At 38.0% G+C, this 18,192-nt stretch overlaps 1 protein-coding gene across 1 annotated transcript in view; it reads right to left on the bottom strand.

Moving 5' to 3' along the window:
• The window catches only part of RCAN2 (regulator of calcineurin 2), a 348,645-nt gene that overhangs the window by 291,552 nt on the left and 38,901 nt on the right, over nt 1-18,192 (bottom strand). Inside the window, exon 2 of the mRNA XM_027838273.1 lies at nt 7,799-8,025. Within this exon, the coding sequence (XP_027694074.1) occupies nt 7,799-8,023 (225 nt within the window). The 5' untranslated portion in view covers nt 8,024-8,025. The remainder of the gene's footprint in view (nt 1-7,798; nt 8,026-18,192) is intronic.

Raw genomic sequence — 18,192 nt, 5'->3', positions numbered from 1 at the left:
CACTAGTAAATGATGTCACATTCATGGGAAATACTTTTTCAATATATTTAGCTAAAATGATTGTTTTAAATGCTTGGAAACTAGCATTTGTAAACACTTTTCCTTCTTTCCTTCTTTCTTTCATTCATTCTTTCTTTTTTTTTCTTTTTCTTTTGTTCAGAAGCACTCAAAGTCTCAGTAAACAAGAAAAAGAATACATTTGCCACACTACACTGCTGCTTCCTACAGAGAGAAGTGGTTTCCTTTCATCTCCTTTTAAGGTGTGTGCTGAATCAGATAAGGATAAGGACAAGGATAAGTTGGCTCCATTTACAGGAGAGAGGCTCTAGTTATATGAGACAATTAAATCAAAGTTCACAAGTACAGGGAAGGTGCCACAGAGATTAGTAAGACTTTGATGTGCCTAGAGTATCCTTAGTGTGCCAGTTTCCTCCACCAGGGCAGATAGTAAGTCCTCTGTCCTTTCTTATCCTATATATTTCTTATCCATGTCTTTCTATGAATGCTCTACAGAGGAGCTACCCGATGTATTAGATGAAAGGTCTCCACTGACACCTTCATCTACAGGAAGTCTATCCCATGCCTCCTTAATTCTAGTTCCTTCTCTTTATTGATATCTAATTTATCCTGAATATAATTTGTTTGGACAGGTAGGTCTAGGGCATGGAGTCAGGAAGACCTGAGTTCAAATTCGACCTCAGACACTCACTAGCTGTGTGACCTTGGGCAGGTCACTTAGCCTCTGTTGGCCTAGGAGGCCACTTCATGACTCAGTGGATAGACTGCTGGGCTTTGGAGTCAGGAAGACCTAAGTTCAAATCTGGCCTCAGACACTTCCTAGCTGTGAGACCCTGGGCATGTCACTTAATCTCTGTTTTCCCTAATCCATTAGAGAAGGAAATAGCAAACCACTCCTAGTATCTTTGCTAAGAAAATGCCATGAACAGTATGATCCACAAGGTCACAAAGAGTTGGACACAATTGAACAACAAAATTTGCAGAGTTCTTGACAAATTTTGTCACATTTATTTTCCCTACAATCATTTGAGTAGGTGCTATTATTATCCCCATTTTTTTTACAGATGTGGAGACCGAGGCACATAGAAGTTAAACAATTTGCCCAGGGTCACACAGGAAGTAACTGTCTGAAAAAGCATTCACACTCAGGTCTTTCTTCATTCTATCCACTTCACCACCTAGATGTCCACAGTCACAGCTAATAAGAGCCTAAGGGAGGATTTGAACACAGGCCTTTGAAACCCCAAGTCACCTAGCTGCCTCAACAAATCCATGGATTGTCAAGAAGCCATCATTTGATAAGGGATGATTCCTTGTGAAGAATAATCTTGGTTTTGATCTCAACAAAATAATAATTGCTATAAAATATGTGGGTGACTTCATACCATGTCCCTAAAAATAGTTGTTATAAGAAACCTGAGTTTGAATCCTGGCTCTGCCATTTAATAGCTGTGTAACATTGAGCAAGTTATTCTCTGTCTCAGTTTCCTTGTCTGTGAGACTGAATAATGAGGCTCATACTCCTTGCTCACAGAGTTGTGAGGCAAAGACTCTGTAATCCTGCAAGCCTCATAAAAATAGTTTATTATTATCCTCACCTACCGCATTATTAATTCTGCTCCTCAGCTGGATCACAAAAGGAAAAGTAATTGGGAATTTCATTGAAGGGGAATGAGCCCTAGTATCTTTTTAAGAGTTGGAGGCTATGAATATCTCAAATCTAAATTTGTTTCATACAAAAATATTTATGCTCCAAACTGTAGCATACAAACAGCAATCTGTACTTATCAGTTTCAGCCGCCAATTTCCTCTAGCTCCACTTTCTTCTTGGTGTTATATAAACAAATCCCAACCATCTGGACCCTAAGAAGCCACACTGAAGTATGTGCTAGCAAAAGTCGCAATGATCTCACACTGAAACGAATCTCACATTGTTCTGTCACTGAGAAACTGGAAATGAATGCCAGGACCCTTACAAAGGACACCTCAATTACTCCATACCTAGCAGGCATAGAGTGAGTACCCTGGGATACTCCATCATTCTCTTCACTTCCAGACTGGGGGCATCTTCTCACCAGCCACCTTATACTATTACTTAATGGTTCCCTGGGGGATTTAATCTTTTCAGGCCCAGAACTGTATCCCCTTCTTTACCCTCCTCCTGCCTGCCTCCAGCCATTCATTTCAGTCCCTTAGTATCTTCTAATAAGCTGCCTTTCCAAACCATGTATCCTCTCCTACTTTCCATTTCTGGAACCATAATCAAATAGACTCTTGGAAATGATTTATCAATCTACTCTCCATGACTCCATTTCCCCATCTTTATAACTTTCCAAACTATCAGAATGAAAGCTCTTTGAAGTTAGGGACTATCTTCATTTTTTATAATTATATTCCCAGTATTTAACAGGATATTTGGTGCATAGAATGCATTTAATAAATGATTTTTTCAGTCACTCATTCTGATAGGCAGCTATAAATATGAAATAAGAGACTACCTCTTATTTCTTACCTTTATTTGTAAACAATTCAATTTTTGATCCTATCTCTCAAACATAAACTAGCTGTCTGATGATGAGCAAATTACTTAATTTCCCAGTGCTTTCAGTAACTCTCCAAAACTATAAATTGCCAAAATGGCTCCAACTTGCATTGGTAGAGGGATATTCCTTGCCTGGGAGTTAGTTATGCCAATGAAATCACAATTCAGTGTCAATCCCTTATATTTAACTATTTTGGTTCACACAAATCACCTAAAACAAATGGGGTTGAGGAAGGTCCTCCATATGTGTGGGTAGACATATCAATGGGTGCTACTGACTTCAGTTTTATGAAACCAACTACTCACCAAAAATGGCCATGTCACTATTTAAAGCAAATGAGGGAAAGATGACTGTACTGAAATTGTACTGATTTGGACAAATGAACAGACCCCAAGACCAATATCCTCAAAAGTAGGAAGACAAAAATAGGCTCTGCCTAAACATCTTATAATTCTAATCACTCACATACTCACCCTGTATAGACTGTAACCTTCATATGCTTTTCTTACCCTATCTGAGCCTCCTGACATTTCATCCCCCTGGAATAACTCCAATGCTGTTAAAGATGCTACTGGTCACCATAGCCCATGGAAATGCATGCATGTCCCACATGCCTTTACTGGCAATCATTAAGCCTAGTTAGTCCTTCTCTCAGAGCAAATATCTGCCTATGTTATGTTATATGAGAGTTAATGAACTCATCCCTCTTCCCCAGACTCCAAATAACTCTCCTAGAGCTCAAAATAATGACTGAAATTCCAGCCATTTGCTGGAATTTCATCGTTCCTGTCCATTGAAGATCTTGTTCAAATGTAAGCATGCCACCTCCCTCCCTCCTTTGCAGAGGTGAGGGACTATGGGTTTGGGACATTGCCAGACTCAATTGATATGCTGATTCATTTTACTGAAATCCAATTTTTTTTCCTCTCTTTAAAAAACTTCTTTCTAACAAGAGATGACTGGCTAGGTAGAGAAGGCAGGGATATAGGGTTAGAATTAAAATTTAGAAAAAAAAAACAAAAGATATCAGTATTAAGAAGAAAAATTAAAGGAAGAAAATGTAAGCAGTTTATGAGGATGGCTATGACAGTATTAGAATTAGCTGTCACCTTGCAGAGAGCATTAACAGTAAAGGTAGGCTTTAATGAGGCAGGGAAGAAAGGAGATATAAGAAGGAGAATAGGTAGGACTGGACCTCCTGGGAGACACAGGAATCCAATGACTTCAAAACACTTCAATTCTTCCACAGCTTTGCCTTGCTCAGTAGATTCAGCCCATTTTTTTCATCTGACAAACTTGTTACTCCTCTCTCAAATTGTTTATGTATAATAAAATTAAGGCCAAGGTTCAGATGTCTGGCTTTTTGCTAGCTTTAATAGATGTGACTACCTGTTTACTGTAAAAATCCCCTCTTTGCCTGTGGGCTCTGAGTCACTACTTCTTCAATGGTCACCACTGATCTCCATCTTGTTTATTCCTTGTTTATTCCACCTGTCCAATGTTCTCAAGGCCCTCTTCAATTCCTGCTGGCGTTCCACAAATTGCTCTCCTCCCAATGCTTCATGTGGACAAATGGAATGACCTTGTTTTCATTCCTGATGAATAGAAGGGAAAGTGAAGCAGGGGACCACCTCCAGAAAGGCAGTTAGGTAGAGAGAGAAGATAAAAACTGTTATCTAAAGTCAAAGATAATGGAAATGGATCCTCACTCTGCCACTTACTATATCAGCTTGTGCAAGTCAACATCTCTCTCTGGACCTCAGTTTTCTTATCTGTAAAATAAGGCTGTGTGATTTGATGTCCCTTACAATTGTAAATTTACATATACATGTGTGTATGTGTATGCACATATATAATATCTATAATTATTATATATAATATATCACATATTATACCATATTATTATAATATATAACATATATAATATGTATTATATATATTTGGGGGGGGGAATCACCCTGTGCTTCCATTGGTATATAGAGCTCCCAACAGGGAAACTTTCCCTACCAGCTAGAGTAAACTAGGTGGTGAAGTGACTTGAAAGCTGGGCCTGGAGTCAGGAAGACCTGAGTTTAAATGTGTCTGACACTTACTAGTTGTGTGACCCTGGGTAGGTCACTTAACCTTTGCTTGTCTCAATTTCCTCAATTGTAAAATGGGATAATATTGTTGAGAGAATCTCAAATGAGATAATATTTGCAAAAAAGTGCTTGGCACAGTGACTGGCACATAGTACATGTGTATATAAATGTTTATTTCCTTCCCTCTCCCTACCTGCCCAGACAGATCTTCAACAATTCAACAATTTACAGTCTTAGATGGTTACCTGGGACAGAACAAGTGAAGTGGCTTACCTAGAGTCATACAGCCTAGTCATATGATTTGAACCCAGGATTTCCGGACTCCCAAACCAACTCTCTATCCAGTATATCTCTCCAATGCACTTTGTTACATTTGTTCTATTTTATCATCTAATTACCTCCAAACACCAGCATTAAAATTCATTGCCCAAAATGTTATAAAGATCCTAGGAAAATGCTTGCCATTCTTTAGGCTTTGCATTTCTACAATTGCTATTTGACTCAATTCAATTCAACAAATATTCATTAAGTTCCTACTATATGCAAGGTTTTGCATTCCAGGGTTGAGGAGCCTGTGGCCTCCAGGCCACATGGGACCCTCAAGGTCCTCAAGTGTGGCCCTTTGACTGAATCCAAACTTCACAGAACAAATCTCCTTAATAAAAGGATTTATTCTGTAAAACTTGGACTCAGTCAAAAAGCCATACCCAAGGATCTGGAAGGCCATATGTGGCCTCGAGGCCACAGGCTCCCCACCCCTGCATTAGGCCCAGGGAATACACACAGTTCTTAAGGCCCTCAAAGAATATCCAATCTAATAGGAGATACAGTATTTACACAGATAAGTAAATAGAAGAAAAATTGAGTTAGGAGAAAATCTAACAACTGGGGGAGAACAGACTCAGGAAAGGCTTCCTATAGGAAATAGCACCCAAGGTAGGCTTTGAAGGAAACTTCGCAAGAAGGAAGTGTATTCCAGGCTCAGAGAATAGCTTATTGCAAAGTCATAGTGAGGGGAGATGTAATGTTGAGCTTAGGGAACAACTACCAATTGAGTACAAGTAGAGTAAAAAGTAAAAATATTAAATAATCCCCCACCCCCAAATCAGTGGGAGCCACACTATGAAGAGATTTAAGAATCAGGCTAAGGAGTTGATATTCTATGTAAATGGCAGTAGTGAGCCACTGAAGACGGAACCATGAATATCCATTTTTTCAGCACAGACAGTTCTGCTGTAACATATTTCAAAAACAAGAATTTGTTCCAACTTGATCGATATATTAGAGAACATTTTGAGCATGACTCAGATCTCGAGTTTGCTTATGCATGCTTTCTTTGGAGAGAAACAGAGAGAACATTCAGAAAGCAGGGCAGCTTCACAATAACTCACAAGCTGCAACCCTTCCTATATCCACTTCTATAAGCAAACTTCAGGTCTTTGCCAAGGTGAAGTGTCATATTTTTGTTTATCTGCTGGTGCAGTAGCAGTTAGGTAGCACTGGTCCTCACCACTCCCATCTCCAGCTCTACTCTATCCACTTCTGCCATAGCCTCCAGCCGGAAGGCCTGGAGTTTTCACCTGCCCAACCACCTCTTGCAACTTGGAGCAGAGGTCAAGCAGCAGCTGGATGCTATAGACCAGGCCACTCTTTATCGCAATACTTATTTCTTAACCATTTAACAGTATAAAACTGTGCTACCATTTTTATTAGATCTCTAACTTTTTATTTTTATTTAATGTGTAACTAATGAAGTTTTTTTTTAATTTTTCAGCATTGTACCCTTAACCTCATTTTCCCTAGATTTTCTATTGCTTTTAGTGCTGTATTTTGCATTGTTGCTGTTCAGTCATGTCTGACTCTTCATTATCCTCTAACCCTAATCCTAAATGCATGCCAATGCTATCCAAGGAATTTTCTTGGCAAAGATACCAGAGTGGTTTGCCATGTTCTCCAAAGAATTAAGGAAAATAAAGGTTAAACAACTTGCCCAGGGTCACATAGCTAGTAAGTGTCTGAGGTCAGATTTAAACTCAAGTCCTACCGGCTTCAGGCCCAGTGCTTTACCACTGAGGCATCTAGTTGCTTCCAATTTTAAATAGCTCAGTGTTTTTTGAGAATGAGTACATCAACAACATAGCAGAACTGACTATACGACCTGATGTGAATTCTGCATCTTTGTTGACCATATTTTCCCAAGTTACTGTCAAGTAGTATTTCATGGAGGAGAGAACTCAGTTACAGAATCATAGATCATTGCTCAGACGTTAGAGCTGAAAGGGTTCTTTAAAGACCACCTAGTCAAGACACTTCATTTTATAGATGAGAAAAGTGAGGCCAAGATTGAGGTGACTTGTCCAAAGTCCTACAGCTAATAAATAACAGAGCCAAGATTTGAACTCAGGTCTTCTCACTCAAAATCCAGAATTATTTTTTTCTACACCACGCTGCCAAGGACCAAGACACAGCTTCACAGCCTGGTTCCGACACTTTCTTAGCTGTGTGATACCAAATAAGTTGTATTGTCTCCTTGAGCCTTATTTTCCTCATCTGCAAAATGGGGCTAATAATACTGTTGGGTGAGAAATACTTTAGAAATCTTAAAAGCTGACACAAAATTGAGTTAGATTTTATGAAGAAAGTCCTTTATAATATAGATGGTGAGGGTTGTACCAAAACCTGGATAATTATCTGTCAGATAATTTTGAGGCAGAAGTCACATTTCTGGCTGAGGCTGGATAAGGGGCAAGGAAGAGAAATTTTTGAACTGAAATAGGAAGAAAACCTACTTCCTACTCTAAAAGGAATTTCTCATAGTCTATGTTCTTTAAAATATTTTGTCCTTAGTTCATCTGCTATAGCTGTCCTTCAATTGTTTATCCCCTAGAGATAGCAACTTTGCTCAACAAAATCTACAGATATTCTACAAAATCTACAATATTCTACAGAGCAGCAACTCATAGGCTTCTAATACTTAACAGGTAGTAAAAAATAATCTTTTCATTCTCCTGTGTATACTCACAAGTGAACAATCCAAACATTTCACAAAGAACTTTCTTTGAGATGAAGAAAAAAAAACACATGTAAATTAGAACAAAAAGTCCTCCAAAATATCATGGCACCATCAGGTCTTATGAATAAAAAAAGGGCTTCTACCTTACTGGCTTCTCCTTCAAATACTGACTGGTGAACGTTGCAGGCAAATAGAGCGTTTGGGAGGTCATTGAAGTCGGTTATTGCTTGGAAGGCTTCTTCTGCGAAACATCTTGTTATATCCCAGTCTCTATCTATGCAGTATAGTAAGAAAAGTCCTCCATCTTCCGAGAGGTGACCATATTGCCCAGGATTTCTCATTCCAATGAAATAAGATTCTCCCCTCATTCCTGGTGAGAAAAAGACAAATGAACATTGAAAATAAAAGTTGGACTTCACAAGGCAGAGCCATACAGTTAGGTTTATGTGGGATAACCAATACAAGCCAAGAAGATGTGAAACAGGTATGAAGTAAGAAGACACTGTTCCTTTGTCTTCTTCAAATCTTCAGGCACAAAAGGATGGTGAGAAACTGTATCAATGTGAGTAAGAAAGAGTATCTGAGACTCAAGGTCCAGAGTAGTCCCTTATCCCCAAGTGTTTTCTGAGTCTGAATTTCTCAATCCAATTGAATGAGGTAAAGTGGAAAAGAAGCCAGACAATTAATCTCTAGTCTGATTTAGTAACTAATACCAAACTACTACTACTAATAATAATCCCATTCCTTTTATTTAAGTGCAATAGTCAATCATTTTACCTACCTGTTCAAAAAAACATTAAAGAATAATAGCTATATAGCAACTTTTCCCAGGACTATTTTGATCTAAATGGCATCAAACAAGATATAAACAAGATAGCAAAGAAGTATTTTTGAACAAGTGATTGATAATAGAAATGGAAGAGGTCAAGAACAAAATTTTAAAAAGAAAGAAGAAAGGAAATGGAGGGAGTCGTGATAGCACTATAGGATTTGGTTTTTGCTACCAGAAAGTTAATTCTTTTTTTTTTAGGCAATGGGTTTAAGTGACTTGCCCAGGGTCACACAGCTACTGAGTGTTATGTGTCTGAGGCCAGATTCAGAAAGTTCATTCTTAAGAAGCCCAGACTTAGAGATTAATGCAATTTATTCCATACTGGATCTAGAGCATTGTCACAGATCAAACTATTATGCCCTGATATAACATTCACCACACAAAAATGCAAGAACAATTTTAATGGATGTTGTCCTAACTTCCAAAATATATGGAATGAAAATAAATACCTAGTAGAAGAAATAAAAAAAACATATGGGAATAGGGGAAAATGCATATCGTCCTTGTCATCCTATCTACCACTAGAGTTACCCAGATGTTTCAGTAAAATCTACAGAAAATAAGAGTACATCCTCGTGTGATGATAATGGTGGTGGTGGTGGTGATGATGATGACAACGATGATGATGATGATGATGAAGACGACGATAATGATGATGATGATAATGGTGGTAGTGGTGATGGTGATGATGTTCACAATTCTACTTTGCATCTGCTACTCTGGTTTCAGCACCACAGAACAAGATGCTCCTCCAAGGATAAACTCATCACTTCTAAACTCACCACCATGCTGCTCTCTCCAGCCTTATTGAAACCACCTCTCTCAACCTCCTTTCTCCTCTAATTGGAAGAATGGAGGGCAGAGTGCCAAACTCCTCCATGTGCCTTCCTTTATAAAGGAGCAGGAACTGAACTCTCAGGAATTGGACTCCACTTTGTATCACTAGGGAGATCCTTACAGTGGTGAAATCACAGGTCTACTCCCTATCTCTATTTGTTGTTGTTCAGTCGTTCTAGTTGTGTCTGACTCTTCTATGACCCCATTTGGGGTTCTCTTGGCAAAGTTACTAGAGTGGTTTGCCTTATTAGCCAAGTACTCCCTGGTGGCCACTCCCCTTTTATCTTTCCTGCCTCCTGTCGTATGTTGTCTCTCTCTTTGGATTGTAAGCTCCTGGAGGGCAAGGGCTGTCTTTTTTTTATTAATTTATATTTCTAGCACTTAGCACAATGTCTGGCACATCAAAGGTACTTAACTAATAAATATTTATTGAATTGAAATGGATTGGATGATAATGAGATTGGGTCTCTCTATCTTGTCCAGGTTGGAAGTATAGCAGGCACTCATAGGATAGATCCCACTGCCGATCAGTACTCGAATTCTGATCTCCATTTCTAACCCAGGTTGGTTCACTCCTCCTTGGATAGTCTGGGACTTACCATATTCACATCAAACCTAGTGCAGTCATCCTATTGGTTTTAGCTTTACTGTAGTTCAGAAACAGAATTCCACACAACGTTCCACAACCATGGACCGAGATCTTTGGGGATTTGTGTTCTTATATTTCTTCTTTGGGCCTATGCCTTGTCATTATAATTCCACAGCATTCAGTTTCAATTGTTTTGTGATGGTTCTTTCCATTTACATTATGGTGCTAAGTGTGCATGTTGGTTTCCTGGTTCTACTTAAGTCACTTTGTATCAGTTGACATCATCTTTCTCTACTTCTCTGTATTTATCAAAGTTGCTGTTTCTTAAAGCATGGCAATATTCTATTACATGCATCTGCCATAATCCGTTTAAGCATTCTTCAATTTGTGGGGATTTGCTTTTTTTAGTTCTTTGCTCCATAGTCAATAAATATTTATATACCACAAAAAGTGCTACTATAAATAATTTGGTATATTTGGAGCCTTTCTTTTGGTCAATGACCTCTTGAGATATTCCAGTAGTGATATATCTGGGTCAATTTAGTCACTTTATTTGCACAACTCCAAATTACTACCCAGAATGGTTGTTATAATAATAATAATAATAATAATAATAATAATAATAATTTATAATAATACTAATAACAACAACTAACATTCATCTACGTGCCAGGCACTATGTTAAATGCTTTACAAATATTATCTCATTTTATCCTCAATACAATCCTGTAAAGAAAGTGCTATTATCATCTCCGTTTTGCAGTTGTGGAAACTGAGGCAAGCTGAGATTCAGTGACTTGTCCAGGTCTCACAGCATAAGTGTCTGAGGCTGGATTTGAACTTGGGTCTTCCTGACTGCAGGCCCAGTGCTCTATCCACTGGGTCACCTAGCTTCCCTGAAGTTTGTCAATTCATAGTTCCATCAATATTCATTAGTGTGCTATCATTCTAGAGCCTCTCTAATATTGAGTATTTCTAATTTTCATATTTTTAACAATTTTGTGGTTATTAGGTGGAACTAAAGGATGATTTTAATTTGTCATTGTTGTTCCATCATTTCAGTTGTGTCTGACTCTTTGTGACTTCTTTTGGAGTTTTCTTGGCAAAGATATTGGAGTGGTTTGCCCTTTCCTTTTCTGGCTCATTTTACAGATGAGAAAACTGAGGCAAACAGGGTTAAGAAACAGTATCCCCAAAAAAGGATGGAATACACTTGATAGATATCTTCAATAAGACATTTGCATATCCATGTATAATATTTGTATTATATTATTGTATATATTGTATTACATTGTATATATTGTATATATTGTATTATATTATCCTTTTTCATTTTATGTTTATTCTTATGTTTTAGTATAATATCCATACCAACATTCTTAATATTTTTTTTTTATCAAAAAGCATGATATAGTGGATAGAAAGCTAGGAAGTCCTGAGTTCTAGTCCTCTGACGTAAACTGGCTATTTAGTACCGGGTAAGTCATTTAACTTCTCAGGCTCTTTGCAACTCTCTAAGACTATAAGTTGTGGAGAGGGTGCTAATACTTGGATTGGTAGAGGGAATTTCCTCACCAAGCAGTTCTTTACAGTGGTGAAATCAGAAGTCTAGGCCCTAGCACTATGTTTTTGCTGTTGCTCAGTCATTTCAGTTGTGTCTGACTCTTTGTGACCTCATTTGGAATTTTCTTGGCAAAGACTCTGGAGTGATTTGCCATTTCTTTCTTCAGCTCATTTTATAGATGGGGAACCAAGGCAAACAGAGTTAAGTGACTTGCCCAGGGTCACATAGCTACTAAGTGGCTGAGGTCAGATTTGAACCAAGGAAAACGAATCTTCCTGACTCCAGGCCTGACACTTTGTCTCCTGTGCTGCCTACTTGCATTATTATTACTATTACTATTTCTATTACTATCCCTATTATTATGCACCTGGCTGTTAGGAAATTGATTTTTTTTTAATCTCAGTAATGCAACACTAAGAATGTCAAGATTAGATAAGACTCATAAATGAATGAAAAAAACATTTTACAATAAAGAAGAATGAAACATTTATGATCATCTGCCATCAGGAGACATAAATATCGAGGACCAATTTTGAATTTTTAAAAATTACATAATGCCTTTAATTAAAATATTTTTCAAAAATAATTAACATCTGATCTCCAAATGCTCTCAGATATGTTCTGATACAGTGTTTTCATTTTTCTCTTTCTACTCAGGAAAATATATTCATTGCTGCCCAAATTAATTTAATAGACTAACTGTTAGGCCTCACTCATGACTCATTTTAATCTACTCAAATAACTTGAACTTCAGATCTAAGCTGTAACAATGCAATTATCTTCACAGGACATTATTCTAAGCCCATTACATTCAGTAAAGATTTAAAAGGTGAATAAATCCTTGGCAAGTGACCTATTATGCTTATTTGGAGAAATACTTCAGGATTTAGGTCAGTGAATGGGAATAAAAAAAATCCTTAAATCTATTTTCAGTGCTATCAAAACCTTAACTAAATCCATTAATCATTCTGTGACTCAGTTTCTCCAACAACAAAACAAGGCTATTTATACCCATTTGCCTATATGGTATGGGTGATGTCTTTTGATCCGTGCATAAATTGGATTCAAGTGAGGCAGGGTTGCATGAAGTCATCGGCCTCACTCTCTCCTCTAGAGTTGCTGCAGTCGGTAGCAGGGTGATGGCTCAAGATGCAGTGGATGACCTTGGTGTTTTCCATGACTAACCAAGCTCTAAGAGCTCCTCACTGCCTGCTTCAGCTGCCTTTGTGGTCATTGGAACAAATTGTTCTCATCTACCCATTACACCAGGGTAAGTCTTCTCATGCTTGGGTAGATGCTCCCCTAACTCACCAACGGGTTTGAGACCCCTCAGTTACCCTCAACCTGGTTTAGCCCATCTGCCAAAATGGTTTACCAGGGTGTGGCCACTGTGCAAGCTATAGCTTCTTGGAGCCACAGGTGAGAGTTAGATGGATTACGTGGACACCAAAGGAGGAAAGCAGCCTTGAAAAGGGCTCAGCAGCCCTCATGCCAGAGGTGCTCGTCTTCCCAGCACACACCCTACACCCTTTGCCTATATAAACAATATTGGTGGAGGCAAGTGTGCACATGAAAGGAGAGGGAAGTAGGCTTAATCAGCATCATCTAATATGTAAGGGGATATTTAAATATAAGATGTTCAGTATTATTATGATTTCAGAAATGGATTCATTACCCTTTAGCATTAATTTCCAGTAATCCTAAATATGCAGAAAGAAGAAAAGAGGTGAAGAACAAGAGGGAAAAAGCACAATTCTAAAGTAAGGGCACTTAAGGGTCAAAGGGCCAAGCCAACTGTTTTATCTACTCAAACTCATTTTCAAATGTCTAACTACTTAGAGAATGCCTTCGGGGGAGAGATCAAATGCTCATAAAGCTTTTATCAGTCATGACTCAATTGTCCATATTGCATAAACTTTTTAAAAAAAACATATATATATATATATACATATATATATTCCTGATGAGTCTAGGAAAAGAGCATGGAGTGCAGGGGGAAAAAACAGTACTGAATTTGGAGGATCTGGATTTGAATCCCGGCTTTGCCATTTATCTTGGGAAAGTCCTTTTCTTCATCCCTAAAATGAATGGGAGGAGGGGTTGGACTAAATGATCTCTAAGACTCCTTCCAGCTGTAGCTGCTAGGATTCAGTCAAGAGAAGGGAAAAAAAAATGCCACTAAAGAAAAAAAAGCCACTTAAAAAAAAAAACCGGAACAACTGAACTAGAACATGTAAGTGCAAGTTAACTGGGAGGAGGAAGGTGTAGACTAAATATAAGGAATGCTTTTTAAACCATTAAAGCTGTTTGAGAATAGAATGAACTAGCTTGTGATACAGTGAATTCCTTATCACTTGAAGCATTCAAGAATAGGTTGGATGACTAATTGTCAAAGACTGTTGGTAGAGGAGATCCTTAGCTCGTAAGGATCAGAACGAGCATTAAAATTCATTGCCTTTTAACTTCTAGTACAATGGGAGAAAGTCCATTAGTCTGTCTTCCTTTCTCTCTCTCCCTCTCCTTCTTTCCCTCTCCCTCTTCCCCTTGTCTCTGTCTCTCTCTTTCTCTCTGTCTGTCTCTCCTCTCTCTTCCTCTCCCCTTTTCTCTCTTCCTTCTCCTTTCTCTTTCTCTCCCCCTTCTCTCTCTCTCTTCCTCTCTCTTTCCCTCCTCCATCTCTCTCTTCTTCTCCCTCTTCTTCTCCCACTATCTCTGTCTCTCTCAGTCTCTCAGTCTTTGTCCCTCTCTGTGTCTCTGTCTATCTCTTCCCTCTCTCTGTCCCTCCCCTCTTTTCTCTCTTCCTTCTCTCTGTCTTTCCTCCCCCTTCTATCTCCCTTCCTGTCTCTTTCCGTTCTCCATCTGTCTCCTCTTCTCCCTCTCTCTTTTTTCCTACCTCTTCTTTTCTCACTTCTTGGTAAAGATGAGGAGTGACATGCTCTCTGGGCATAGTGAAAAATGCTTCCAGGCAGGAAAGAGTACTGAGTCCGGGGAATGGTTAGTCATCTCATCTGACTGTAACCTAGAGCAGTGATGTCAAAGTCAAATAGAAACATAGGCTACTAACCTATATGTAAGGATCCCTGCAGGCTCATATTAACTTAGAAAAATGCATAGTAGCTTTATCTATGTTCTATTGTATTTTTATTTATTCTGTTAAATATTTCCCAAATATATTTTAATCTGGTTGAGCCATACTCAGGAGTGATGCAGACTAGGTCATGTATTTGACACCTGTGAACTAGAGAGGTAAGGCTGGGAAAGTAGGTGGGAGACAGATTATGGAGGGACTTAGAGCCCAGGCTAAAGAGTCTGTACTTTATCCTCTTGACATTGGTGAGAAACAGAAGGAGTTTGAGCAGGGCAATGACGTGGTCAGACTTATGCATTAGGAAATTTATTTTGGCAGCTATTTGGAAGATGGTTTGGAGAAGGGATAAACTGGGAGAGAACAAATAGAAGGCTATTGACAGAAGTCTGGGGTGAGGGCCTGTACCAAGGTGTTGGTTGCACAGAGGGGAGAGAAGGGAGTAGTAATAAAGTAGATATTATGATAACAATAATAACAATTATACTTCCCTTATCTATATAGAATCCTAGAGTTGGAGTGCCCTTAGAGGTCACCTAGTTCAGCTCTTTTATTTTATAGATCAGGCAAAACTGAATCTTAGAGAAGTTAAGAGTCTTGGTCAAGGTCACATAGTTAGTAACTGACAGAGATTAGATTTGAACCTACTTCCTTTGGCTCCTAAGACAATGCTCTTTCCACTATACCGTGGTACCTTTAAATCACTAAATCTGTCTGCCACTCAGTATCCCCATTTGTAAAGTGGGGAGTGACAGTTCCTGTATCAAAATGGGGTTGTTTTCAGGATCAACAGAGATAGTGTATATTAAAGTCACTTCTTAAAAAAAATTATTTTATTTTTAATTCAAGCAAATTCAGAACAAAACAAGTATTTCCACAATACAATGCAATTAAAAAGATGATTGCACATGAAACTGCAAATCTACCATGTACAACTTGCTATTCCTTCCAAATATACAACAAAGTAAATTTCTTTTTTTTCCCTTTTTTCTTCCCTCCCCCTTCACCCTAGAGATGGCTTCCATTAGACACAAATAGGTACATATATGTAAAATTATTTTATCCATACTTCTATTTATCAGTTCTTTCATTTTTTTGTTTGTTTTTGGTGAGGCAATTGAGGTAAAGTGACTTGCCCAGAATCACACACAAATAGTGAGTGCTATGTGTCTGAGGCCAGATTTGAACTCAGGTCCTCCTGACTCCAGGGCTGGTGCTCTACGTGCTACCTAGCTGTCCCTATCAGTTCTTTTTCTGGATGTAGATAGTGTCTCTTTCATATGTCCTTTATTTTTAATGACTTATTCATTCAAAGTCACCCTTAAAACAATATTGTTGTTACTGTATACAGTGTTCTCCTGGTTCTGCTCACTTTGGTCTTCATCATTTCATGCAAGTCTTTTCACGCCTTTCTAAGATCACTGAGCTCATCATTTCTTATGGCACAGTAGTATTCCATTAAAGTCACTTTCAAAATGGCAAAGTGTTATGAAAACGTACTGTATTATCATTTCTAGTCACATGAAAATGGGAATAAATACCAGTAGAACTCTGGCATTGTGAACACAATTGCCAACTACTAGTATTAGACTATTTCAAATTCTTCAGACTTTTTTTTTTCAAAGAGTATTAATGAATACTAAATCAGCATCCTTAAGGTGGAAAAAGGAGGTGAGAATAAGGATTGTTCATTAATGAATGTCTACAGTGAATTTGATGAGTAAGACCCCTTAGAAAAGAAAGCATTTCCTTAGAGAGGAATGTAATAATAATAATAATGATAATAATAATAATAAAAGTGGTTCCTTTGCAAATTTTACAACCAGCAACTGGCTTAAAAAATTTCATGGAAATTTTGTGTGCGCTGAACCACAGAAATTTAATTTGGGCTATTTTAAAGGAGGAAGAGGATTGTTAATAAGGGAATATGATTATCCTATTTCACTAAAGCCATTTTGATCTGAAATTCTCAGATAACTTGTTTCTATTTATTCATCTGAGCCAGACCTGTGATATACCAGTGAAAGAAGCTCTGAGTGTAGATAACTTCTACCAATTCAGGTCAACATGTTCCCTGCAACCGAGAATTTTAAAATAATTTTCCAGAATACTAAGAAAGATTAAGTGACTTAACCAGGGTCACAAAGCCAGTATGTGTCACTAGTTGTACTTGAACCCAGGACTTCCTGACTACAGTGCAAATTGTTTATCCTCTATGCCATGGGGCCTCTGATTTATTCATTCATTCATTTACTAATTAAACCTTGCAATTCCCTATTTAAACATATTAGAAGTATTTTTCCTACCACAAACATTAGTATAGGTTGCCTTGGTCCTCTTAGTTGGTATACCCTTATACCTTCTTCCTCCTCAGTCTATCCCATAGAGACCTATCTGGGCAAGTTGTATCCCTTCCAGTACACAGACCCTATTTTTGATTTGTGTTTATATCACTAGTACCTGGCACAATGCCTTATATAGTAGACACTAAATAGCTTTTGGATTTGAATGATTTGGCTATTAAAAGTCAAAGGTGAAGAAAATAAAATCATAGGCTATTAGAGCTACAAAGGCCTTTAAAGATAATATGGATTAGCAAGTAAAGTCAATCAGATATTCATATACAGTTATCCCTTCCACGTTGGGGGGGGGGTAGGAGTACAGCACCACCTTGATCTGGAAAACCCATGTAAAATGTACTAGCCTTTGTGTGTCGTCTGCTGGCTTTCACGTTCTTTTCACAAACTTTAACTTTTTTAACTTTAAAAAAGAAATTATGTATATTTATTGCATTAAAAGATAAAATGTGTTGATGTTATACAATACTATACATATGGTTTATGCATTTCTGAGTTTCTAAACTTTCTGTGTCATCTGCTGGCCTTCACGTGTCATCTGCAACTTCCACAAAATTCCCCCAAAATTCCCATTTAATTTCATATGCTGACTCGCAATATATCGAAACCAAGATGGGCAAAAAGAGACGGGGAAGGGATAACTGTAATAATTAATTCAACATAAACTATTCGCTAAAAATAGAAAAAGAAGTTTTTAATACCTACATCAGGAAGACAAAAAACAGAGAAAGAAAACTATCAATCAGAGGTCTTTAACCTTTTTTGGCTTATGAAGCCCTTTTATACTTTAACACCTATCTGACAGGCAAGTTTGAGTCAGGCATTTGTATTTGAGTCAGGCATTTGTCATTTATATGACAAGTGACAGTTGGCCAATGAGGGAGGAGAGAAATATACACTCAAAAGTAGAGGTCAAAGTACAGTGTGCAGTACAGTAGAAAGAATACTCATGTTATATTAGGGGCATCTAGGTGGTTCAGTGGATAGAAGGCCAGGTCTAGAATCAAGAAGGCCTGAGTTCAAATCCAGTCTCAGATACTTACTAGCTGTATGACCCTAGGCAAGTCACTTAACTTCTGTTTGCCTTAGTTTCCTCATCTGGACAGTGGGGATAATAATGACATCTACCTTACAGAGTTGCTGTGAGGATCAAATGAGATAATATTTATAAAACACTTAGCACAGTACCTGGGACATATAGGGGGTATAGAAATGTTAGCTATGATGATGATGATGATGATGATGATGATGATGATGATGATGATGATGATGATGA

The sequence above is a fragment of the Vombatus ursinus genome, unplaced genomic scaffold (genome assembly GCF_900497805.2).
Source record: "Vombatus ursinus unplaced genomic scaffold, bare-nosed wombat genome assembly UNPS02014826.1, whole genome shotgun sequence".
Taxonomy (NCBI): Eukaryota; Metazoa; Chordata; class Mammalia; order Diprotodontia; family Vombatidae; genus Vombatus; species Vombatus ursinus.
This window is presented reverse-complemented; position numbering and strand designations above follow the sequence as displayed.